This window comes from Schistosoma haematobium, chromosome 6, assembly GCF_000699445.3.
Source record: "Schistosoma haematobium chromosome 6, whole genome shotgun sequence".
Lineage (NCBI taxonomy): Eukaryota > Metazoa > Platyhelminthes > Trematoda > Strigeidida > Schistosomatidae > Schistosoma > Schistosoma haematobium.
In genome coordinates, this window is record NC_067201.1 from 1,223,314 (window position 1) to 1,247,758 (window position 24,445).

Here is a 24,445-nt window from a genome sequence, read left to right on the forward strand (position 1 = left end):
TAATTACTGCTTTATTGTTCCGTGTTCCCTGTTTCCATCTTACTTTCTCTAGTTGTAGATAATTATCATTAATTCGATCTGGCACAGGAAATGACCTTAATATAACACCGTTCATAAATCAACAGGTTGTGTCCATTTAAGAAATATTAAAAATTCCCGTCTGATACATTGGATCGCTGTATAATACATGTACTACTACCTCAACAATTACTGAACTAGTATACTTAAAACTTACTTCTATCACATGTTTGTTCTGTACATCTAATGTTACTATTTATATCAGATTGATCATGCCCCTGTAAACTGACGTGAATTCTGTAATTATTATTTTCAGAATGTATAAATGATTATTCAATGAGTTACTAAGTCCAGATACTCACTGATTCTCATTCACATTATTTATAGCATCCCCATCATGTCTGGATACTCAGAACTGAATTGTTGATGAATCTTTAATTCATAATTAGTGAAATGAAAGTAATAATAGTTTATTTCCATGATTATTAATTCTGTTTATCATTTTTTATCTTCCTTTTTTTGTTTGTTTTTATTTTGTAAATCCACAGACTAATCCAGCTGGTTACAGTATTCATTTTCATTTTACTTGATGTAAAATTACAAAGTGAGTGCCTACTGTTCATCATTTTTTTAAAATTTAGATTGAAAAAAGAAATCCAGAGAAATATACTCTGTATCTATATGTCTCTCTATTTTTTCATGGCTGTCTCCGTCACACTCACACCCCCCCACTTATATATGTAATCACTTGGTGCCAATATATCAATGCATGTATGTATGAACACTGTGATTAGAATATTCATGCCAACACAAACAATGCATACATACACATACATATACACTGATACACACACAAAGGATAAACCAGTTCAAGTTTCAACTTTAGTTACATGTATTTGTTATTGAATTTTATGTGCTACTTTACTTTTTCATTTTATTTTACATCATTTAATACATTTGTACAGTGTAGTATTAAAGTTTATACTCATTGTGTATATGTAAAGTAGTGTGTATCTATGTGTGTATCTATCTATGTGTAGGTCTTGTATACTTGCATACTCTACTCGATACATGTATGGTATATATTTTGATTGAGAACAATTGTATCCATCATAAAATAAGATTTTGTTTTTAATAATTTTATAAGTAGTATCTATCATTGTTTACATAATACTATCTAATTGTAATTCACTTTTTTTTTCTCTCATTTGATAAATTAAAAATTTGTTTGATCTTATGATGATGTTTGAATTTTGTTCTAATTTGTATAAAGAACCAATGAATAATCTGTTCAATGTACAATTTTTCCTTGATAACAATAAAAAAAGAAGAAAAAAATCATTAACACATTGTTGTTGATTTGTGTTACTTTACTCCCTGTTTGTTTGTTTGTGAATCTATTCGTCTGTATGATTGTGTATTATGTGATTGTGTACTTCTTCTTCTGAGATAGTGGAGAAGATTTGTAGCTCAGGTGGATGATTTTGGTGGAGTTTTGTTCTCTGAGCTGGTTAGTTTAGTTGTGGAGCTTTCATCGTTCTTCTGAACGACATCATCAGTACAAACTTCAAACCATCCAGCTCAGAGAACAAAACTCCACCAAAAACCACTTCTTTTTCACAAGGATTTCTAATGTCAGCCAACAAAATGTTCACTTATAAAATGCATAAGAATATGACATAATTTTGTTTTTTCTTTATTCAATTATGATCTGTATTCTTTTGTATGTGTGTGTGTAGGTATGTGTTTATGTTACCCAATCTACATATGCATATTTACGTATAACATTGATTACGTAATAAGGCAACATTGACTAGTAAGATATATATGTTGTATGGATTTGGTGTTCATCTTGTTGTGCTAATAAGGTAATGGCAAATTGGACCGATGCATATATGTGCCTAGTCCTACGTTGTAACTGACTGACTGTGATACCGGCTTTGGTAAAGACCAGTTATCCTTTCCCAAATTTGAGCTAATCTAAGTATATAAATTAATCTTTCATAATCTTTTTAGATAGCTGAAAGAATATCCGTCGTAAATTATGATTTTGTTTCTCTTGAATCAGGTTAAAAAGAGTCGAAGATACTCGTAAGCTACTAGTATTTGACCACAGATGCCTTGGAAATATTACCACCATCTGCCGGGATCACCGGGCAAGTAATAGTGAGGTTAGACGCTGGGTATTAGGGAATAATGGTAGATTAGTTGATGACGTTGTGAATCTTCATCAACTGAGATGGTTGGGCCACGTGTTACGAATGCCTGAACACCGATTATCACGATGTGCAATGCTAACCGGTGTTCGGGATGGTTGGAAGAAAGTTAGGGGTGGCCAAACCAAAACGTAGCATTAGTCCCTGAAGTCACTAACTTCTAGTCTTAGCCATGTTGGTACATGCACACTACCTGGTTGGTGTTCGCTTGACTATCGTAACCAATGGTTGGAGACTCTTGGTGACATGGCTCAGAATCGATCACAACGGTGTCGGTGTATACACTATCTGTCTTCCCTTAAACTGAGAGATTAAAATCGCTTCATATCTTTCTACGAACTAATTCTTTCTTCCTGTACTATATCCTTATTGCAATCTTAGTTTTATATATTACCACAACTGAATTAATTACTTTTATGAATCCGGTGTCCATCTTGTGTTAATGAGGTTGAAAGTGAAGACGGAGGTTGATTATGAATACAGTGGTCTTGAGTGCTGTTAAAGGTATGAGGGCGGTTATCACTTCCCGGTTGCCCACACTGTGGAACGGTTGTTCTGGAGGTACCTGAAAAGGGAATTGGATTAGAGGTGGTCTTAGTGACCTGGGAGGGTAACCGCAGTGCCCAAGGGACAACTCCTTGAGGTCGGTCACACACGACCTTTTTGTGAGTAATTTTCGTGTGTGCTCAGTAGTTGTTGAGACCTTACCTCCTGAGACGGATATCTGTGTGATGTGGCGAGGTGTGCATTTTTAGTACCGACCTTTTCTAACCCCATCCCTGCTTGTGGGAAGGCAGCATCGCTGTCATGCCGGTTGTCTGAAGGAAACAACTTACTGCCATCACACCTCTGTACATTCAGCAGTACGGCTTCGCCCTTAGACCTTGTGTTTGCTGCTTTTATTCTTACCGTTCTTCAACCGACCTGTCTGGCATGGTATGACCTTGAGGAACGGTTGTTCCAGCCAGTACAGCTTGGTTGCTTCATCACGATAGGCAAGCCCGACCACTACGTCAAGGTAGCAACAACGGTCGGGCAGAAGTGAATCAAGTCTTGAGATATGGCAACTTGGACCGATGCATATATGTGCCTGGTTCTACTTTGTAGCTGGTTTACTGAACTCTTTTTATCGCTTAGGAGCAATCTAGAACTCCTTTTTTATAAATAAATATCGTTTATGTTAATGGTAGTATAGGTTTTATAATTCCCTGCAAGATATTTAAAAAACATTCACCTCAATCTGATTAGCTAACTGGCATGGTATAATTTACCGACTAATAAGTAACAGGTCTGTTTATTCACTATTAAACCTTGTGAATGTTATGTTTATAAACGCGACCGGCCTCAAGCAGTTGTCCCCTGAGCTCTGCGGTCACGCTCCCAAGTCGTTAAGGCCGACATTAATCCGAATTCCTTTTCAGGTTCCTCAAGAAAATACCCTTCCACGGTGTGGGCAGCCGGGAAGTGACACCAGCCCTCATACCTGTAACAGCACACGAGACCAAGTCGGTCACATTCAAATCCTTCCTACACCTAATACCACTCTTATCTCCCTGACTAACCCTTTTGACGTCCTTTTATCACCTCGCACCGCTAGGGCAAACGATTCGAGTACGCGGAACATTATTCCTGGTCTCCTGAAACCACGCTCTAAACTTCATGTTGGAGCTTATAACGTCCAAACACTGTACCAAATAGGACAATAAGCTTCCTTGGCTAGGACATAGGAGTCTCGCACCATCGATGTGTGCTGCGTCTCCGAAACGCGCATACAGGATCCGAGTAGCGTCATTCATTTGACCTCACCATGCCAAAATAAAGAACCGACTCGATTCACACTTCGTGTATCTGGAAGCCCTGATTCTGCTTCCCGTGGCTTCGCCGGTGTATGTATAGCATTGAGTCCCAGGGCAGAACTAGCTTTCTTAGAGTGGATTACAGTAAACAGTCGCCTGTGCGCTGTCCGACTAAACGGAACAGTAAGGATCCGAAAAGATAGGGACACTCGTCGTTGCCTCTTCGTCGTCTCTGCCTATTCTCCCACTGACTGCAGCACAGCTGATGTAAAAGATGAGTTTTACAGAAAGCTCTCCGACCTTCTCCGAAAAGCTAGGCGCTCGGATGTAGTAATAATGGCCGGTGACTTTAATGCTCAAGTAGGTAAACTAAGCGATAGGCTATTTTATTTTATTTTATTTGAACACATAAATATTGGTTCAAGAGAGCGCCATATATATGCGCCACACAAAACAATGAGAATTCGAAGAGAAATAAAAAGAAAACTAAGGAGCGCAAAAGAGAAAAAGAAAACAATAACGAAGAGATTGGTGTAAGGTAGTGTGGTAGTAACGAGGGAACGGAAAGGTACAATCAGAAGAAATCTTTCAGGTAAGGGAGACACAACCACTTTTTATGAAGAAAATAAAAGAAGGTTACAGCAGGATCGCCATTGGCTTCTATTCTGAGCCATATCTGATAACGTCTCTAGCCACTGTGTTGCACCATCTCTTAGACCCCAACCAGGGAGTCGTGAAGAACCGACGGAAGCCAGTCCTTTGCAGCTTTCTTTCATACCACGACACCATGTCATGCACTGACCACCTCTCTGCTTCTCCCAACCAGTCCCAGAGTCGGCAAATAATGCACGACGTGGAATTCTCTGGGACGACATTCGGAGAACATGTCCAAGCCACCGAAGTCGGTGTTTCGAGATGGTGACACCAATTGAATTATCATCTCTGTGCCCGAACACACGATGCCGAACCTCTGCATTACTGACATGGTGTTGCCACTGAATGTCAGCAATCCTTCGGAGACAGCGACGATCGAACACAGAGAGTCGTCTAACGTCCTCAACTCGGAGAGACCAGGTTTCACAAGCATAGAGCAAAACTGCTCTCACCGACGCGTTGTAGATCCGACCTTTTACAGCCAGACTAACATCACGAAGGCGCCAAAGGTGGCCCAGATTGGCATAAGCCGCTCTGGTTCACGTCGTTCCTGTAACAACTATCGGGGGATAAGTCTACTTCCGATTGCGTCCAACATATTGGCTTCCGTCATACTTCGTAGGTTGTTCAAAACCAGAGAAAGATTGACTCGCGAGGAGCAGGCTGGGTTTCGTTCTGGTCGAGGATGTATTGAGCATACAACCACCTCTCTCTATTGTTCCATTCGAGCAGTGGGGTTAGCCAGGGTTGCCCAATCTCACCATTCCTCTCCAACTTTGCCATCGATGACATTCTGGAAACAGCTCTGGTGGATGTAAGTAATGGTGGTGTGGATCTGTTGCCTGGAGAAAGACTTCTCGACCCTGAGTATGCGGATGATATTGTCTTATTGTGCGATAATGCCCAAGGTATGCAATCCACACTTAATCAGTTGGCAATCAATGTCCGTAAGTATGGTATGTGCTTTGCACCTTCGAAGTGCAAAGTACTTCTACAAGACTGGCAGGATCCTAATCATGTATTCACCCTGGATGGTGAGCAGATAGACGTAGTTGAGAAGTTCATGTATCTGGGTAGCTGCATAAGTGCTGGTGGGGGTGTGAGTGATGAGATCAATGCACGTATAGTGAAAGCCAGAGCGGCTTATGCCAATCTGGGCCACCTTTGGCGCCTTCGTGATGTTAGTCTGGCTGTAAAAGGTCGGATCTACAACGCGTCGGTGAGAGCAGTTTTGCTCTATGCTTGTGAAACCTGGTCTCTCCGAGTTGAGGACGTTAGACGACTCTCTGTGTTCGATCGTCGCTGTCTCCGAAGGATTGCTGACATTCAGTGGCAACACCATGTCAGTAATGCAGAGGTTCGGCATCGTGTGTTCGGGCACAGAGATGATAATTCAATTGGTGTCACCATCTCGAAACACCGACTTCGGTGGCTTGGACATGTTCTCCGAATGTCGTCCCAGAGAATTCCACGTCGTGCATTATTTGCCGACTCTGGGACTGGTTGGGAGAAGCAGAGAGGTGGTCAGTGCATGACATGGTGTCGTGGTATGAAAGAAAGCTGCAAAGGACTGGCTTCCGTCGGTTCTTCACGACTCCCTGGTTGGGGTCTAAGAGATGGTGCAACACAGTGGCTAGAGACGTTATCAGATATGGCTCAGAATAGAAGCCAATGGCGATCCTGCTGTAACCTTCTTTTATTTTCTTCATAAAAAGTGGTTGTGTCTCCCTTACCTGAAAGATTTCTTCTGATTGTACCTTTCCGTTCCCTCGTTACTACCACACTACCTTACACCAATCTCTTCGTTATTGTTTTCTTTTTCTCTTTTGCGCTCCTTAGTTTTCTTTTTATTTCTCTTCGAATTCTCATTGTTTTGTGTGGCGCATATATATGGCGCTCTCTTGAACCAATATTCATGTGTTCAATTAAATAAATAATAAAATAAGTGGCTTGAGCCGTTATCAGATATGGTTTAGAACAGAAGCCAGTGGCGATCTTGCTGTAACCTTCTTTTACTTTCGAAAAAATGGTTGTTTCTTCTTTAACTGAAAGATTTCTTTTGATCATACCTTTTCGTTTACCCCATTATTATTATTTTTATTACTATTGGCATAAGCCGCTCTGGCTTTCACTTTACGTGCATCGATCTCATCACTCACACCCCCACCAGCACTTATGCAGCTACCCAGATACACGAACTTCTCGACTACGTCTATCTGCTCACCATCCAGGGTGAATACATGATTAGGATCCTGCCAGTCTTGTAGAAATACTTTGCACTTCGAAGGTGCAAAGCACATACCATACTTACGGACATTGATTGCCAACTGATTAAGTGTGGATTGCATACCTTGGGCATTATCGCACAATAAGACAATATCATCCGCATACTCAGGGTCGAGAAGTCTTTCTCCAGGCAACAGATCCACACCACCATTACTTACATCCATCAGAGCTGTTTCCAGAATGTCATCGATGGCAAAGTTGGAGAGGAATGGTGAGATTGGGCAACCCTGGCTAACCCCACTGCTCGAATGGAACAATAGAGAGAGGTGGTTGTATGCTCAATACATCCTCGACCAGAACGAAACCCAGCCTGCTCCTCGCGAGTCAATCTTTCTCTGGTTTTGAACAACCTACGAAGTATGACGGAAGCCAATATGTTGGACGCAATCGGAAGTAGACTTATCCCCCGATAGTTGTTACAGGAACGACGTGAACCCTTTTTAAAGATGGGGACAACTATCAACTCATTCCATGACGTTGGTACACTCTCTAGTTCCCAAATCTTTGTAAACAACGTTGTCAATTCCTTAGTCAATAAGTCACCACCGTCTTTAAAAAGAGCCGGAGGTAAGTCATCTGGGCCAGGTGATTTGTAACGCTTCAAAAGTTGGAGTTCCTTGCGGACTTCCGCCTTATTTGGTGGATCAGTCGTCACCGGCCATGGAGGGCAGGACAGTCTGACCGATGTTGCCGGAGCAGCAGGCCAGTTGAACTGCCCTTCAAAAAATTCTGCCCATCGTCCAAGACGTCGATGGATGTTAGTGATTGGCATCCCATCATCCTCGCAGATTGTTTCACTCATACCAGTGCGATAGGGTAAGACACCTGGGTGGATCTTATGGCATCGTGGCTCAAGAAACAGATGATGGCGACCGTCTGTTGCAGCTATGCTCAGATAACCACTTGTTTCTTGCAAATACTAACTTTAAGCATAAGAAAAACATCTTTTAACATGGCGACCCCCTAATTCGTCCCAACGTTGGACTCAAATAGATCACATCGCTATCAGTCACCGATGAAGGGGCTCGATAGAAGACTGTCGCTCATTCTGGAGCACATGCTTAGATTCAGATCATGCTCTAGTACGAGCGCGTATCTGTCTGCGTCTTACTGGACGTAGGGAAGACGCAGCAAGGAAACCTCTTAGGGGCCTACTTAATGATAGTCAAACTAAGAGTATATTTCAGGAACAACTAGGAAAACAGTTAGGCAGCCATGTATGTGATGCCCACCCTGAGGCAGCATGGAATGATATTCGAAAAGCTGTGGAAACAGCTGTGATATCTGCAAGTACGGTAACCCGTAAGGTTAGGGAGCGACACTGGATCTCAGCAGCATCTATCGCACTGATAGATGCTCGGAAACTCATTCCACCTGGTTCTGAACATAATGAGGGACGGAGTCAGCTTAAGCGCAAGCTGACAAGAAGTCTACGCAATGACCGTGAACAGTGATGGGTAGCGAAAGCAAGAGAGATGGAAAAGGCAGCGGCGACAGGTAATAGCAGACAATTGTTCAGACTTGTTAAGGAAACCGACTGTTGGCGAAACAATCTCAAAGAAAAATGGACATATTATTCATTGTCAATCCAGGAGATTGGATCGATGGGCAGAACACTTCAGGGATCAGTTCAACTGACCTTCAGCCACACTTCGGTTTCTCACGATCTCCAGTCAACCTGAATGGCAAGTTAATGTAGGTCCTCCGTCTCTTTACGAAAATGAAAAAGCCATAGGAAATCTGAAACGAGGGAGAGCAACAGGCCCTGACAGGTTTACTCCTGAGATTTTTAAGGATGGTAGTCCAGTATTAGCATTGAGATTAACCGAGGTCTTAGGTAGAATTTAGGAACTGGACGTAATCCCATCTGACTGGTCTCAATCACTGATTGTGCCAGTCTATAAGAAAGGACAAAAGTCCTCTTGTGACAATCACAGAGGAATCAGTTTGATTAATATATAGTGTCCAAAATATTAGCTTCAATAACGCTTCGACGCTTAACCAGGGCTCGTGAAGAACAGACTAGAGAAAATCAGGCTGGTTTTCGACCTGGACGTGGTTGTATAGACCACATATTCACACTACGTCAGGTTCTAGAACACAGACACACATTCAGACGCCCCACAATGGTAGTATTTCGCGACCTTAAGGTGGCATTCGACTCTGTTGATCGTGAGGTTCTATGGCAGTGTTTGCCACTGAAAGGAGTACCAAAGAATTACATTAACCTTATGAGGGCTCTCTACTCGAACACAACTGGTAGAGTGAGAGCAACAATGCAAGCATGTTCGGAATGCGATTCTCTCCCTCGAAATGCAAAATGTCACTTCAGGATTGGGTTGCATCGACACCTGAACTAATGATTGGGAGTGAGGTAGTTGAGCGTGTCGATCGCTTCACTTATCTTGGAAGTTTCATCAGCGCTTGTGGTCTGGTGTGTGACGAAATCTCAGCACGGATACAGGAGGCTCGACTAGCTTTTACCAACTTGCGTCATTTATGGCGTAGGCGAGACATCCGTCTATCAACCAAAGGACGTGTTTACTGTGCAGCAGTTCGTTCCATCCTACTTTATGGCAGTGTAAAATGGCCGGTAAGAGTAGAGGATATTCGTAAGTTACTACTATTTTATCATAGGTGTCTTCGAAACATTGCTCGTATATCATGGGACCATCGAGTAAGTAATGCAGTTGTTAGGAAACGGGTACTAGGTTAGGATGGCAAATCGATTGATGAAAAAGTGAAACTTCATCAGTTGAGATGGCTGGGACACGTGTTACGTATGCTCAACGACCGACTGCCTCGACGTGCAATGTTCAGTGGTATAGGAGTATATTGGAAGAAAGCTAGGGGTGGCCAGACCAAAACATGGCACAAGTCCATGAAGTCACTGATAAGTGGACTGAGTGAGCCATGTTGGTAGGTGTAGACTGATAGTGCACAAACTATCCATATAGCGTATGTTGGATATATTGTTTTCTTTTTTTGATTGGAATCCATTCATCCATATTTTTGTATTATAGCTTATATCAATTCGTGATTATACTATAGGGTTAATCACAAAAACGATATCTGTGCTCATTTACTGAGAATTAATCAGGTCACTGTACACTTGCCCCCAAATGCCTTGGTACGGCCGAGAGTGGGGAGAGTCTGCTCTTTTTTGGTGGAGTTTTGTTCTCTGAGCTTGATGGTTTGGTCGTGGAGCTTTCATCGTTCTTCTGAACGACATCATCAGCACAAACTTCAAATAGAAGTGAAGTGTTCGAATTTCTCCATGTGTTTCAAAGCTTGTTCTGCTCTCCCTCTCGAAATACTCTCACATGGCCACGCGTATATAGTCTCTGTCAGGGAAGTCCCAAACACTGCCTTCTCTCATAACGAGTGTTTGTTTACGAAATTGAGAGGACGAAAAACGATATGGAGAGTCCACCTAGGGGAATTGGAAAACCCTCATTCCAAACCAATGGTGCACATGGGCTCCAGTATCCTGAAGTAACAAACGGCCTATGAACCAGTTGTTGGTCACTGGCTACCATGAGACTGCATCTCCTTACGATGTTCCACTGCCTTGTGGACCAGACCTTAATGTCAAAGGCTCCGGGTGTGGCCCCCTAAGAAAACCACCTGCTTCGGTTTCCGCACCTGGGCAGTATCACAGCCCTTACCTATATCAAATGAGATCTGTGTGGTGTATATGTATTTGGTGCCTCCTTGTACCAATATCTATGTGTTAAAATAAATAAATACAATGTACACTTAATGGAAATTATTATTAGGTTTGTGCACAAGATGACAACACTAATTGATTGTAATATCAGTAAAACTGAAGATGGTGTCGATAGTTTGACTTGTTTATACTCAAATTGGAAAGAAAAATATCCTCAAACTGTCAATGTTAACTTGCTATATTAATTATCATTTTCCATTGTACAATTTCAACTAACCGGTATTATTTCACTTGATGTTATATTACCATGAAGTTCACTAGTTAGAAAGTAGCAAGACTAAAAGTGAATTACATCCTAGTTTAGTTCAGTCAATATGTTAGGTAGAGTCAATATATTACGATAGGTAACCAGAGTTTTCAATAATGTTGTTTTGATCATAAATTAGAAATGACACCTCAAAGTACTTCTTTTAATTCTCTAATGTAAAGATTACTAGAAAACTTTCGAATCTATTGAAGGAAGAAACTAAAACTAATCACGAGGATCACCAACCATTCAAGTTTGATACAATCACTAATATAATTCAGTTTCTACATTCATCTCTATGACGGAAGCAAATGTCGTTAAATCACATTGTAATTGTATCAAATACTCAATGACAGTATTTTGTTTAATAGAAATCCTGTATATTTATACAGTCGAATGTTTCTATTATACCATAAACGGATAAAGAGATCAAATCACACCTTTCTTTTATAGCATATGCTTTCATGGATTATGATTTCTATTTCAAACCTCGAATGATTTGTTGAATATAGTAATGTACCACTGTAACATCTAACTGCATAAGTAAACTTATCTATCTAAGTTAAAGAGAATTGTTCATTATAACTAATTTAACCGTCAAAAGATTTTTCATATGAAATAATTCATTGGAATTTACTTTAAAATATCATAGTTTTAATGAGTGATTTATTTGTTATAATGTCAGTGGTGGTGGTGGTGCTGGTAAGAAAGATTATTTATCAGACTTATGATTCCCAAAGATCGGCTTGGTTAAAACGTTAGATCCTTTCGAAATGTGCCCGTCCTTTCGTCTCAACGACCTTGAACGGCTTGACTAGAGGCGGTCATTCCGTATTTCAATTGCCGTGGGTTGGTTGGATTGCATGAGTATCAAGTTTTTTCATATATAAGTCGTCTTATGCTGTATAAAAAAGCCCGAAATAACTACCAAAAGCATTAATTTAACATTCTCTGTTTTGTAGTGTACAATTTGGCTCTGTTGTTACTTTGTAATTTGATCTGTGATCCCAACAACTGTAGTAAACCTAAACGAAATGTCAAGTCACAGGTAAATCCTAATTATTTCTAGTATTTCTTTGGGTTATTATTGTTGCAAGGAATAACGTTTTTATAATTAATCATCTCTCTTTGTAGTGCTTCATGCTCAAGTGACATTTCAGTCGACCTTAGCGAAGCCTTTCGAAGTATGATACTGAACAAGCGTTTCGCGTTCTGGGATGACTTTGATATCGCCTTAAAAGAGTTCCAAAAGTATGGAATAGTAATTTTATCGCTTCTCAGACTACTTATACTCGTTACATTCACACGAAAAGCAGGTTACTAAAGGATGTCAGGTTGAAATACCTGTTTTTAACGTTTAACTGTACGTTTGGTCATAAGCGGAAATCGGAAGGTTTGAAAGTGAAGCAAAAACCGTAAGATCTTTAACTAATATCTTATGTTTAAGGTCTAAATTCCGTAATTGCCAATCTAAATTCCGTGTAAGACTAGTGGAGCAAGGATATGTCATCAAATCCTACAACATGCTCCATAATCATCCATGTGGTAGTTCATGGATGGTATGTGATCCATGGACAAGGAGATTATCATCAGAAGAAAAAGAGAACTTGAAGCCAGTAATACTGCACTGTGAGTCAGCAGATGAAGTTATCGAAAGTATTAAGGAGAGAACTGGTAAGCAAGTAACCGCTGCCGATATCAAAGGTATGAAAGCTACACTCTCCACTGGTAAGTGTATATAAATATATTTCAGGTTGTACTCGGAAGCAGGTAATGCACATGATGCGACAAAACGGTGAAGTTAGAGAGCATGTAGAAAATGGATGTATTACGGCAATATGCTTCAGCAGTTATGACCAGATACGGTTGTACAATCAATATCCCGAAGTCGTGTGTATTGATTCTACGTATAAAACTAATAATAAAAAGTGAATATGGTTTTCGTTTTGTTCTACTATGTAGATATTCATTATTCCAGTTGTGACAGACAATCGGGGTCGAGGACGAACTGTTATGTTTGCGTGGACACGAATAGAAAAGCGTGCCGATGTGATATGGGTTTTAGATAAATTTAAAGAGATAATGGGTAACGCAACAATAACAGAAACATTTGTGATGGATTGCGCACGATGTGAAAGCGCGGCTGTCCGTATAACACACGGGCATGCAAACATCATTTTGTGCGCCTTTCATGTAATTCGCGCTTTCCGGAAAAAGGTACACCAATGGTTGCTTACATAAAATTTCCTTAGACAAATGATAAAATACTAAAAACCTACTTGACTCGATTGGTAACTGCAGAAACGGTCGGAAGGTAATTTTTAATGTATTTATTCACTAGATTTAATCAATATTACAGAATAATAAACCGGAGAGACAGAGTGATAGGCCAGTACCTATCACGTTTCTGGATGCCACGTAAAACAATATGGGCGTGTGCCTTTTACGGCAGTGTTTTAACTTTGGGTAACAACACGAATAATCGTGTTGAGTCACTAAATAGGTAGATAAAAGATATGTACGCAAAACCGACAGGTTGCACAAATGCATGTACAAAGCTTTGAAGTGGAGTTCAATGACTTTCTCTAGGAAAAGCATTGAAGACCAAATAATCAGTGGAAGAACGTACAATTATGATGCTCCACAGTGTCTTATCCCCTTGCTTAACATGTTGACTCCATTTGCAAGATCCAAGGTGTTATACGAACTTAAAAAGTGCGTTTCGTTTACGTGGAATATGAAAGCGGCGACTGGTTGTTTATGGTTGACCGCGGACAACATTACGAAGTGGATGTAAGTATTTGTGTCAATGCAATTGTAGCACGTTTATTATGTGTCGATATCCGTGCCGCCATCTCCTACTGGCATATGTTAAAAGACGAACTCTAACAGGTAAGCTATATAAATTATAAAATGTAAACTGCATAGCTCATCAACTTCTTAGGTATTGCTGCAGATGGAAGTTAGATAATACGCACAACTTACAAAACAACACAACAATTTCATTACAGAGACGGAGTAAAGACTTTTTTCTTCACCTGTTTCGCGAATCGTTCACCATATTTCTCAACAATTTGTTGTTTGCACATTCTTTGGAGCCGTTGAATTGGTATATATTCTTTACTCCGTCTCAGTAATGAAATTGTTGTGTTGTTTTGTAAGTTGTGCGTATTATCTAACTTCCATCTGCAGCAATACCTAAGAAGTTGATGAGCTATGCAGTTTACATTTTATAATTTATATAGCTTACCTGTTAGAGTTCGTCTTTTAACATATGCCAGTAGGAGATGGCGGCACGGATATCGACACATAATAAACGTGCTACAATTGCATTGACACAAATACTTACATCCACTTCGTAATGTTGTCCGCGGTCAACCATAAACAACCAGTCGCCGCTTTCATATTCCACGTAAACGAAACGCACTTTTTAAGTTCGTATAACACCTTGGATCTTGCAAATGGAGTCAACATGTTAAGCAAGGGGATAAGACACTGTGGAGCATCATAATTGTACGTTCTTCCACTGATTATTTGGTCTTCAATGCTTTTCCTAGAGAAAGTCATTGAACTCCACTTCAAAGCTTTGTACATGCATTTGTGCAACCTGTCGGTTTTGCGTACATATCTTTTATCTACCTATTTAGTGACTCAACACGATTATTCGTGTTGTTACCCAAAGTTAAAACACTGCCGTAAAAGGCACACGCCCATATTGTTTTACGTGGCATCCAGAAACGTGATAGGTACTGGCCTATCACTCTGTCTCTCCGGTTTATTATTCTGTAATATTGATTAAATCTAGTGAATAAATACATTAAAAATTACCTTCCGACCGTTTCTGCAGTTACCAATCGAGTCAAGTAGGTTTTTAGTATTTTATCATTTGTCTAAGGGAAATTTTATGTAAGCAACCATTGGTGTACCTTTTCCGGAAAGCGCGAATTACATGAAAGGCGCACAAAATGATGTTTGCATGCCCGTGTGTTATACGGACAGCCGCGCTTTCACATCGTGCGCAATCCATCACAAATGTTTCTGTTATTGTTGCGTTACCCATTATCTCTTTAAATTTATCTAAAACCCATATCACATCGGCACGCTTTTCTATTCGTGTCCACGCAAACATAACAGTTCGTCCTCGACCCCGATTGTCTGTCACAACTGGAATAATGAATATCTACATAGTAGAACAAAACGAAAACCATATTCACTTTTTATTATTAGTTTTATACGTAGAATCAATACACACGACTTCGGGATATTGATTGTACAACCGTATCTGGTCATAACTGCTGAAGCATATTGCCGTAATACATCCATTTTCTACATGCTCTCTAACTTCACCGTTTTGTCGCATCATGTGCATTACCTGCTTCCGAGTACAACCTGAAATATATTTATATACACTTACCAGTGGAGAGTGTAGCTTTCATACCTTTGATATCGGCAGCGGTTACTTGCTTACCAGTTCTCTCCTTAATACTTTCGATAACTTCATCTGCTGACTCACAGTGCAGTATTACTGGCTTCAAGTTCTCTTTTCTTCTGATGATAATCTCCTTGTCCATGGATCACATACCATCCATGAACTACCACATGGATGATTATGGAGCATGTTGTAGGATTTGATGACATATCCTTGCTCCACTAGTCTTACACGGAATTTAGATTGGCAATTACGGAATTTAGACCTTAAACATAAGATATTAGTTAAAGATCTTACGGTTTTTGCTTCACTTTCAAACCTTCCGATTTCCGCTTATGACCAAACGTACAGTTAAACGTTAAAAACAGGTATTTCAACCTGACATCCTTTAGTAACCTGCTTTTCGTGTGAATGTAACGAGTATAAGTAGTCTGAGAAGCGATAAAATTACTATTCCATACTTTTTGGAACTCTTTTAAGGCGATATCAAAGTCATCCCAGAACGCGAAACGCTTGTTCAGTATCATACTTCGAAAGGCTTCGCTAAGGTCGACTGAAATGTCACTTGAGCATGAAGCACTACAAAGAGAGATGATTAATTATAAAAACGTTATTCCTTGCAACAATAATAACCCAAAGAAATACTAGAAATAATTAGGATTTACCTGTGACTTGACATTTCGTTTAGGTTTACTACAGTTGTTGGGATCACAGATCAAATTACAAAGTAACAACAGAGCCAAATTGTACACTACAAAACAGAGAATGTTAAATTAATGCTTTTGGTAGTTATTTCGGGCTTTTTTATACAGCATAAGACGACTTATATATGAAAAAACTTGATACTCATGCAATCCAACCAACCCACGGCAATTGAAATACGGAATGACCGCCTCTAGTCAAGCCGTTCAAGGTCGTTGAGACGAAAGGGCGGGCACATTTCGAAAGGACCTAACGTTTTAACCGTGCCCACAGACCATAACCATGTAATTTACATTTAATAACGCGGATCAGTCCTATAGTCAACGACTTTATTAGGTGACGTCACGTTTTATGCCTACTATCTTTTGTCTGTCATACTCCTACGACAATAAACCTGTCCCGCCGAGTTACGTAGTGATTGCTTATAACTAAAACGTATCAGTCGATGGAAATTCACATCATAAATCTGTATGGCTTTTTTGCCTCAATATTCCTTACTTGATCTTTCAAACAATCAAGGCTTCAAAGACACCTATTATCGAAACCTGTACTTTAAAAATGTTTTCTACTTTCATATACTATGTGTTACGGCTCTAAGGTAATACAAAATGAAATGATATCGAGTAAATTCGTTGTTTGATTAACAAGCGGACGTCTCGTCTACGCCGCAAACGACAGAAGTTGATAAAAGTTTATAAACCTTCGTGAATTCGTGCCAATACTTCATCAGACACGGGGACTGATCAGACTTTCAACATAAGTGAAGTGATCGATACGTTCGACTACTTCGTTCCCTACCATTAGTGCAAACGTTGACACAGACCGGTTGTGAAGAAGCATTTAGCATGATTATCATAGGCGGAATTGCGTCCCTAATTATAATCTAGGACAATATGAGATCGAGGCCAGTCAGATGAACTCAGATTGTAGCCACGATCTCAGTTAATTTAACTTCTGAAATTGCTGCTCTCCTTCACTTCAAATGCTGAATGACGGAAACACTAACCTCTTCCACTTCATCCTTGTAGAACCATACCGAGATATGTCCACGTATACATGTTGAAAGTGAGCGTAGGCTTCGACCTCTTTACCTTACTCCACATGAGGTGAGCAAGTCGGTAAGTTTCTGATCTTGCAAGTAATATCGAATAGTGAGTATGATATTACATGATGAAAGACATAAATGTCCGCTTGCATTTTGCTGTCGTTAATATAATATAGATATGTATTCAAGATTGCGTTTGATCATTCTCGGTTGACATACTCGTACTCTGAGCAAGTGATCTGAAATGGCCTTAGATTAAAGTTCACGGCATCTTTGAGGTTGCAGTCAGCAATCGAAGGAACGCGTTTCAGATTATTATTCATCAGTTTAATATATCTACACCCACACAAATCTCATTCGATATGTGTAAGGGCTGTGATACTGCCCGGACCGAAGCAGGTGGTTTTCTTAGGGGGCCACACCCCGTATCACTATTTACAATATTTCATAGTGAATGCTGTTGATAGTCACAAATATGACAACAAAAGTATATTCATGTTCATTTTAACAGCTATTTTATTTTTAAAGAAAAACATTTCTCACTACTTAATCACATTTAAATTATAAAAATTAAGCATTAGATTTTTCAATAAGATAAGTAAATGAAGATCAAAAGAAACTAGTATACCATATTTTTCCACTTAACAATATGAATTAGCCATTATGAGACAAGATAGAATTGACTTACATCTTAGAATAAACAATCTCATATTTATAATGCTAAATCTCCGATATCTACAAAATACCTTAATCATGATCATCAACAATCGATGAATATATATCCAGCTTTTAAATTGTGATAAACTTGTATATACAACAAAAAAAGAGACGATTGATCCATCTTTAGTACATCTTAAATAACTCTGTCTAATCCTGATTTAGATTGTTAGTTAATCAATGATAAAATATGATTTGATCTTAAAATATCTTCATTATATGATGATAACGGTTTCATCGCAAACTTTCTAACTAAAACAAACCAACAGAAGTGGATGGAATTCATTACCTATAATCTGCAATCATTTTTACTTCACACACAAAAAAAGAACAACCTTGACACTGTTTGCCATTAACCGAACATGATGACGATAATCATTGGATGAATAAATTAGTCAGGAAATGATGAACTCATCTTAATTAATTATAAAGATTAATAGTGATTTTCTTTTTGTATTTTCAAAACTATATTACCATATTTATGGATCTATTCTCAGCTAACAATCAAATAAAACAATTAATTCACATGTGCTCACTAGTGACTAGCTCCATGAGGGAATTCTTAGGGTTCTAGTGAGCTAATCAGTGTCGAGTAGACACAGGTATCTACTTCAATACAATGGGAGATGGTCGCGCAATTTCGTGGATTGGTTGATGTTAGACATTAACATCATTGAATGCCGGCATAGTGGTCCAGTATGTTAAGCGTTAGCGCAAGAGACTGAAGGCCCTGAGTTCGAATCCCGCGATCGGGATCGTGGGTGCGCACTGCTTGAGGAGTCCCACAATAGGATGAAACGGCCGTCCAGTGCTTGCAGGTTTCCAAAAGTAGTCTAACATCAACCAGCCCATAACCTCAATTGAAAGCTTAATAATCTTCACAACCCCTATACTGGTAAACCTAAATTATGATTAGCTCTTCTGTTTAAAGAGATTACTAATTTCTAACTTATTTTCCCAGCTATTTCATTTAATAATAAAACACAAATCATAATTAATAATAATTAACAATGAATTAATTGACATAAAGAAAAAGAGAGAGAGAAAATGCTTTTTACAGAAGAATAAAAAGATAGAGAAGTGAAAAAAAGAGAGAAAATTACGATTAAAACTTGTTTTACACATACCACAGAATATAATTTTACTATCCTGTGTTATAAATAGTTATATATATATATATATATATATCGAAACCAATTTTGGCTAAATGTGATAACAGTCAACATTTCATCATTGTAAATAGTAATAAAAACAAACAAACAAAAAAGATGAGGAGTCAGCAAAGATAAACTGGTTGTTTTCGCTTTTGGTTGCTTTTTTCTTTCCCTTTTTTTGAAAGGAAGACACATAAAGAAACTGATTTCATTGTAACAATACGATTAGTCGTAGTGGCAATAGTGCAAATAAAAATATATGTCATTATTCATATGATATTTTCAAGTCGTCTACATATATATTTATGCAATGAATATATATATATATATATATATATATATATATATATATATATATATTTATACGAGTAAAATGTACCGGGTTAAAATAAGAAACAATGTAAATGAATAAATAAATAAATACATAGACACAATTGTTTACCTCTCTAATTAGTATTATTGTTCATTGGTTACCTATATGGAAATGATTGTTAGTAAATAGTGAACTATGATATTGGAAAAAGGAAAAAACAACAACAGAGAAGTAGATTAAACAAACAAGCAAACAAACAAAACAATACCCAATTTGATGGAATACACTAATTTAGTAATAATAAAACAAAAGTACATTCGATTATTTTATATTCTTTTATTTGATCGTCTATTAAATATGTTGCTATGTGTCAATTCACGTAAACGATTATTGGAATCATCATATATAAACAATTGTCAAGTTGAATTTATGTACGTCAGCAACCAATCACCTACCCCCCACACACACACATACACAATGACTATCAGTTTACAATGTATGATCTGACAAAAAATAATAATCGAATAAATCATTCACATTATCCTCATCATTAATTTTTTTTAGAAAATTTATTTTAAGAGAAAAACCAAAAAAAATTCTTTCTTTTTTCTTACAAAAAAAATAATAAACAATAAGAAGAAGAAAGAGACAAATGGATTCATTGTTGATGATAATGAATAGATTCTCTTTCCAGATTACCCTACTACTACTACTAGTACTAGTAGCAGTAGTAGTAGTAGTGGTGGTGGTGGTGGTGGTGATATCCATGTTATTTGGTTGATCATTTTATATCCATGTGAAATAGACTACATTGAAGAGAATTGGGGCTAACTAACTACTCTATCTTATGTATGCGCTTGTTAGGTAATATTATTATTATTATTATAATTATTATTATTATTGTTAACATGATGATGATAAAAATACTACTGATAATCATACCAAATAAGTATTATAACAATACATAATAGTTATAATACTTGTATTGTATTTATAATGTGAATATTAATAATACTTTGCAATAAACATGATATACACATTACTAAATAGTACTGATCATATTAAAATGTATATATGAATGAATGAATGATAGAGAAAGAGAGAGACTCATCATTGATTCACCTATTCACTCATTCACAAAAACACAAGTAAGTAAACACATACACACAGAGGCAGATAGAGAATGAGTGAGTGAAGAGAAGAGAAGAGAAAAGAAGAAACAAATACATTATACATAAATAAATAGATACATACAAATACACTCAATGCATTTGAAGAGATGGATAGATAGATGAAAGGTATATATATATATATATATATGTTTATCATTTTTAAAACAAAACAAGCAATAACAAGGTAAAGAAGACAATGTGTTTGGATTGAAAATATACACACGTATATAGATATATAGGTCTACAAGAGAAATGAAGAGACACAGACACACACACAGATACACGTATATTTACACATACTAATTGTTGTGTGTAATAAATAAATAAAAGGAATATTAAAATCAACTCTGTCTATTACTATGATTATTATTAATATGGTTATTTGATGGAAGTACAATCATCATCATCATTATCATTATCATAATACACATAATAACTAATCAACAAATATATGGGAAACATTTTTGTTGATAGAAATTTTCATTCGTACATCATAAAAGAAACACAACAAACAATGATGACATCTTCTTTGTCTCTATGTATCTGTCTGTGTGCGTGTGTGTCTGTAAGATTAAGATTAGTTTGGTAATTAAAACGAAACATATTCATTTAAAATAGTAATCATTTAAGAAAATGAAAAAAAATTAAATGGAAAAAACTCCCAGTTACATGATGATAATGATCATCTCATTATTGAATGGTGTATGAATAACCATTTTAAAAAATGTAATCAAATACACATTCACATAGACATACAATGAATAATAATAATAATAATAATAATAATAATAATAATAATAATACAATAGACAATAAGTGATTTGTTAAAAAAATAATAGAGAAATACAATACAATACAATAAGAGACAGCAGTAATGATAGGGATCCAAATCCAGTAAATGAGTGAGTGAGAAAGGAGAAGAATGGAAACAATTAAACATTCATGTCATTCATATAATATACTTTGAAAATATACAAAAGATAAAGATATATATATATATATATTAATTATTCTCTCTGACGAATGTGTCTTTATTATTGTCAATCAATCAATCAATCAGTCAGTCAGTTAGGAATACAAACAAGAAAGGAAATAGAGAGAGAGAGAGAGAGAGAATAAGAATAGGTGAACAAGACAACGAGTTAAAAGAAATGCAATATGAATAAGCAACTTTAAAAATAGAGAGGACAAAAAACAAAACAGAAGACAACTTGATTGAAATCCTCTACATGATGATCTTTTTATATCTAACACCAATATATATATGTGTGTGTAAGAGAGAGGGGAAAAGAACGGAAAGTAGGTGTAAAACAAACATACAAACGAGAGAGAGAGAGAGAGAGAGAGAGAGAGAAAAAAGAAAACAACACAGAGATCACATATGAATTGATAATAATCATAATTATACTGAATACTGACTATAATAATAATAATGAGATAATAATTAGTAGTTTTAATGATGAGAATCGAATCGATCATTATGGAATAAGACAATTGTAGCAGTATTATTATTATTATTAAATAATGAATAAACAAATAATTATAATATAAGCAGATAAATTAATGTACGCGTGTAATTGTTGTACACATGTATATGGCACAAATTTACATCCATACACACACACACACACACACACACGTAAACAAGGGATAAAATGATTGGAAAAAAAATAGAGGACAATAGAGAGAACATGATCCTAATTATCAGTATAAATTACAATTGGAACGTCTTTTTCATACATAAAAATGGAAAAAAAAAATTTAGTAGTAAACCAGTGAGTTTCATCACTATTTGAGCTATATATATATATATAGTCATGCATATAAATACATTTATATAAGTGCATAGATAGATGTTTTGTATTAGCAAGAATAAATTCTACCAAAGTTCAACTGTTCCTTTCATGTATGTATGCAAGTGTGTGAGTATGTGCCTACATTTGAGATGCTGCCGAATGTGGTAGATAGTACGGTGAGAAGAAAATGCTCGGTGATGGTTGTAGTACATGTAGTACTGGAGCTGTATTATTATTATTATTTGAATCGACACCGCTTACTCGTGTAGTTGAATTATTTGCTTGAATGTGTTGTTGTTGTTGTTGTAATGTTGCCGTTGTTTGTGCAATTTGAATATGATGTTGTTGTTGTGATGAATCGGACAATGTACTTGTTGGACAATGAAATTGATTATGTGAATGAGGAGTTAACTGACCATTAATAATAGATCTATCAGATTCTGTTAAGTTATTTTGTATTGAACCATTAAATAAAGGAAGAGTTACAAATGTAGGAGCAGATGTACCACCATTACCAGCTATTACACTAGCAGTTGGTAACATAGTTGTGCTGGTTGATTGACTTAAGTGAGGTGGTCGTGGAGCAGTTACAAGTGGTAATTGTTGTTGTTGTTGTTGAGATGATGATGAAGACGGTTGATTAGGTTGAGCTAATTGTGTAGGTGAGATCGTTATAGTAGAGAAATGTGAACCAGAAACCATAGCTTGCCTTGATTGTTGCTGTACAATAGAGGAAGGAATTAATTGAGCTTGTGAAACATGATTAATACCAACACTACCACCGCCACCACCTGTGGCTAAAATTGGCCATACTGCAGTGGCAGTAAGCTGATGAGATGTTACTTGTTCTGAATTATGTTGCTGTTGTTCTTGACCCTCAGAAACAGTTAATATATTACTGCCTGATGATAAGCATACTTGTTGAATAGAACTATTAAGATCACCGGGTAAAATTTCCTCAACTTTACTAACTGGTAATAATGTAATGGTTGTAGTTGATTGATTATTCATTGTATCTGATGTTGAATCAGTTTTATGTGATTGACCTAATGCACCACTGACTACTTCTTCTAAACTAGATAATGTCCCAATATTAGTTGATGTAATTGTTCCTAAATTTGATAAAAGATTTAAATTACCAAGATTTGTTGCATTACCACTACTTTTACTATGAGTTCGTCGATGATTTACTAATGAACCATAATGTTTATAGGATCGATCACATAATCCACATGAAAATGGTCTATCTAATTTATGAACAGCTGCATGACGAACTAAATAACCTCTTTGTGTGAATGCACGACCACAATCAATACAAATAAATGGACGAATATTAGTATGACATCGAAGATGTGCAGCAAGACGACATTGGAAAGCAAAACGACGTGGACAAGCAGGACAAGGATAATTACATGGACGACCTTTACGATCTAATGGAACTGGACCACCGATAGCAGCAGCCGCCGCTCCAGCAGCAGCTGCAGCAGCATTAACATCGATGCCTTCACTTAAATTAATCCCAGCTAATAAATTCAATCCATCACCGGTCTACAATAATAAAAGGTAAAGAAAACTATGCTATTAAATAATTGTATAAATTATGTGCAAATCAAACAATGTGCCAAACTAGTTACACAACGTTACCCAATTGGAAAAATTTCATAGCATTCAACGATTTAACAGATAGAAATAATTTTTTTCTTGCTTGAATACACGATATGTATATAATTATAATTTATTATAGAAATATAAATGGGATAAATCACTTTCTCTCTCTCTCGCTCCACATATAAAGGTAGCTAGAGCGGGGTTCGAACCTTCAAGCTATTATTTGAAACTTTAGTGCTTTGACTAATATAAGCCATTGCACAGCTAACAGTAGTACAGTTAAGAAGTTTTTAAAAGATATTTATAATTCAACTAATCATATTAGACGAAAGACAAAATATGAACCTATTGTGTGAATCAGTTCCAGTTAGTATTATTAACGAATGCTGGGAGTGTAATCACTTGACATATGAAGTGATACACAATTATATCATACACCTTATATAATTTCATGACCTAACACTTTCTCTTACATACACCCGAAAACATGCACTGAAGAAGATTTATAAACAGTTTGTAATGACCACAGTCGACTTCAATTCACAACCGTAAATATTAAACA

The 24,445-nt window shown here is 37.2% G+C and overlaps 2 protein-coding genes across 3 annotated transcripts in view; both read left to right on the plus strand.

Annotated features, from left to right (window-relative positions):
* HIAT1_1 (Hippocampus abundant transcript 1 protein) overlaps positions 1 to 3,144 on the plus strand; it is a 55,371-nt gene extending 52,227 nt beyond the window's left edge. Inside the window, exon 8 of one of the 2 annotated variants that reach the window (XM_051216638.1) lies at positions 53 to 3,144. The gene's annotated coding sequence lies outside the window, so the exon portion shown is untranslated. The remainder of the gene's footprint in view (positions 1 to 52) is intronic. The other variant, XM_051216637.1, reaches the window with a different exon arrangement.
* A 5,708-nt stretch (positions 3,145 to 8,852) lies between these two features.
* Positions 8,853 to 12,145, plus strand: MS3_00000550 (uncharacterized protein). Its single transcript, XM_051208273.1, has 2 exons — positions 8,853 to 11,995; positions 12,082 to 12,145. The coding sequence occupies exon 1, from the start codon at positions 9,255 to 9,257 to the stop codon at positions 9,684 to 9,686; it is 432 nt and encodes a 143-aa protein (XP_051065228.1). The 5' UTR covers positions 8,853 to 9,254; the 3' UTR covers positions 9,687 to 11,995; positions 12,082 to 12,145.
* Positions 12,146 to 24,445: the final 12,300 nt, after the last annotated feature.

Bases quoted from the DNA above. Each gene is read 5' to 3' on its own strand.
- MS3_00000550 (XM_051208273.1), top strand. From the start codon at position 9,255: ATGTTCGGAATGCGATTCTCTCCCTCGAAATGCAAAATGTCACTTCAG.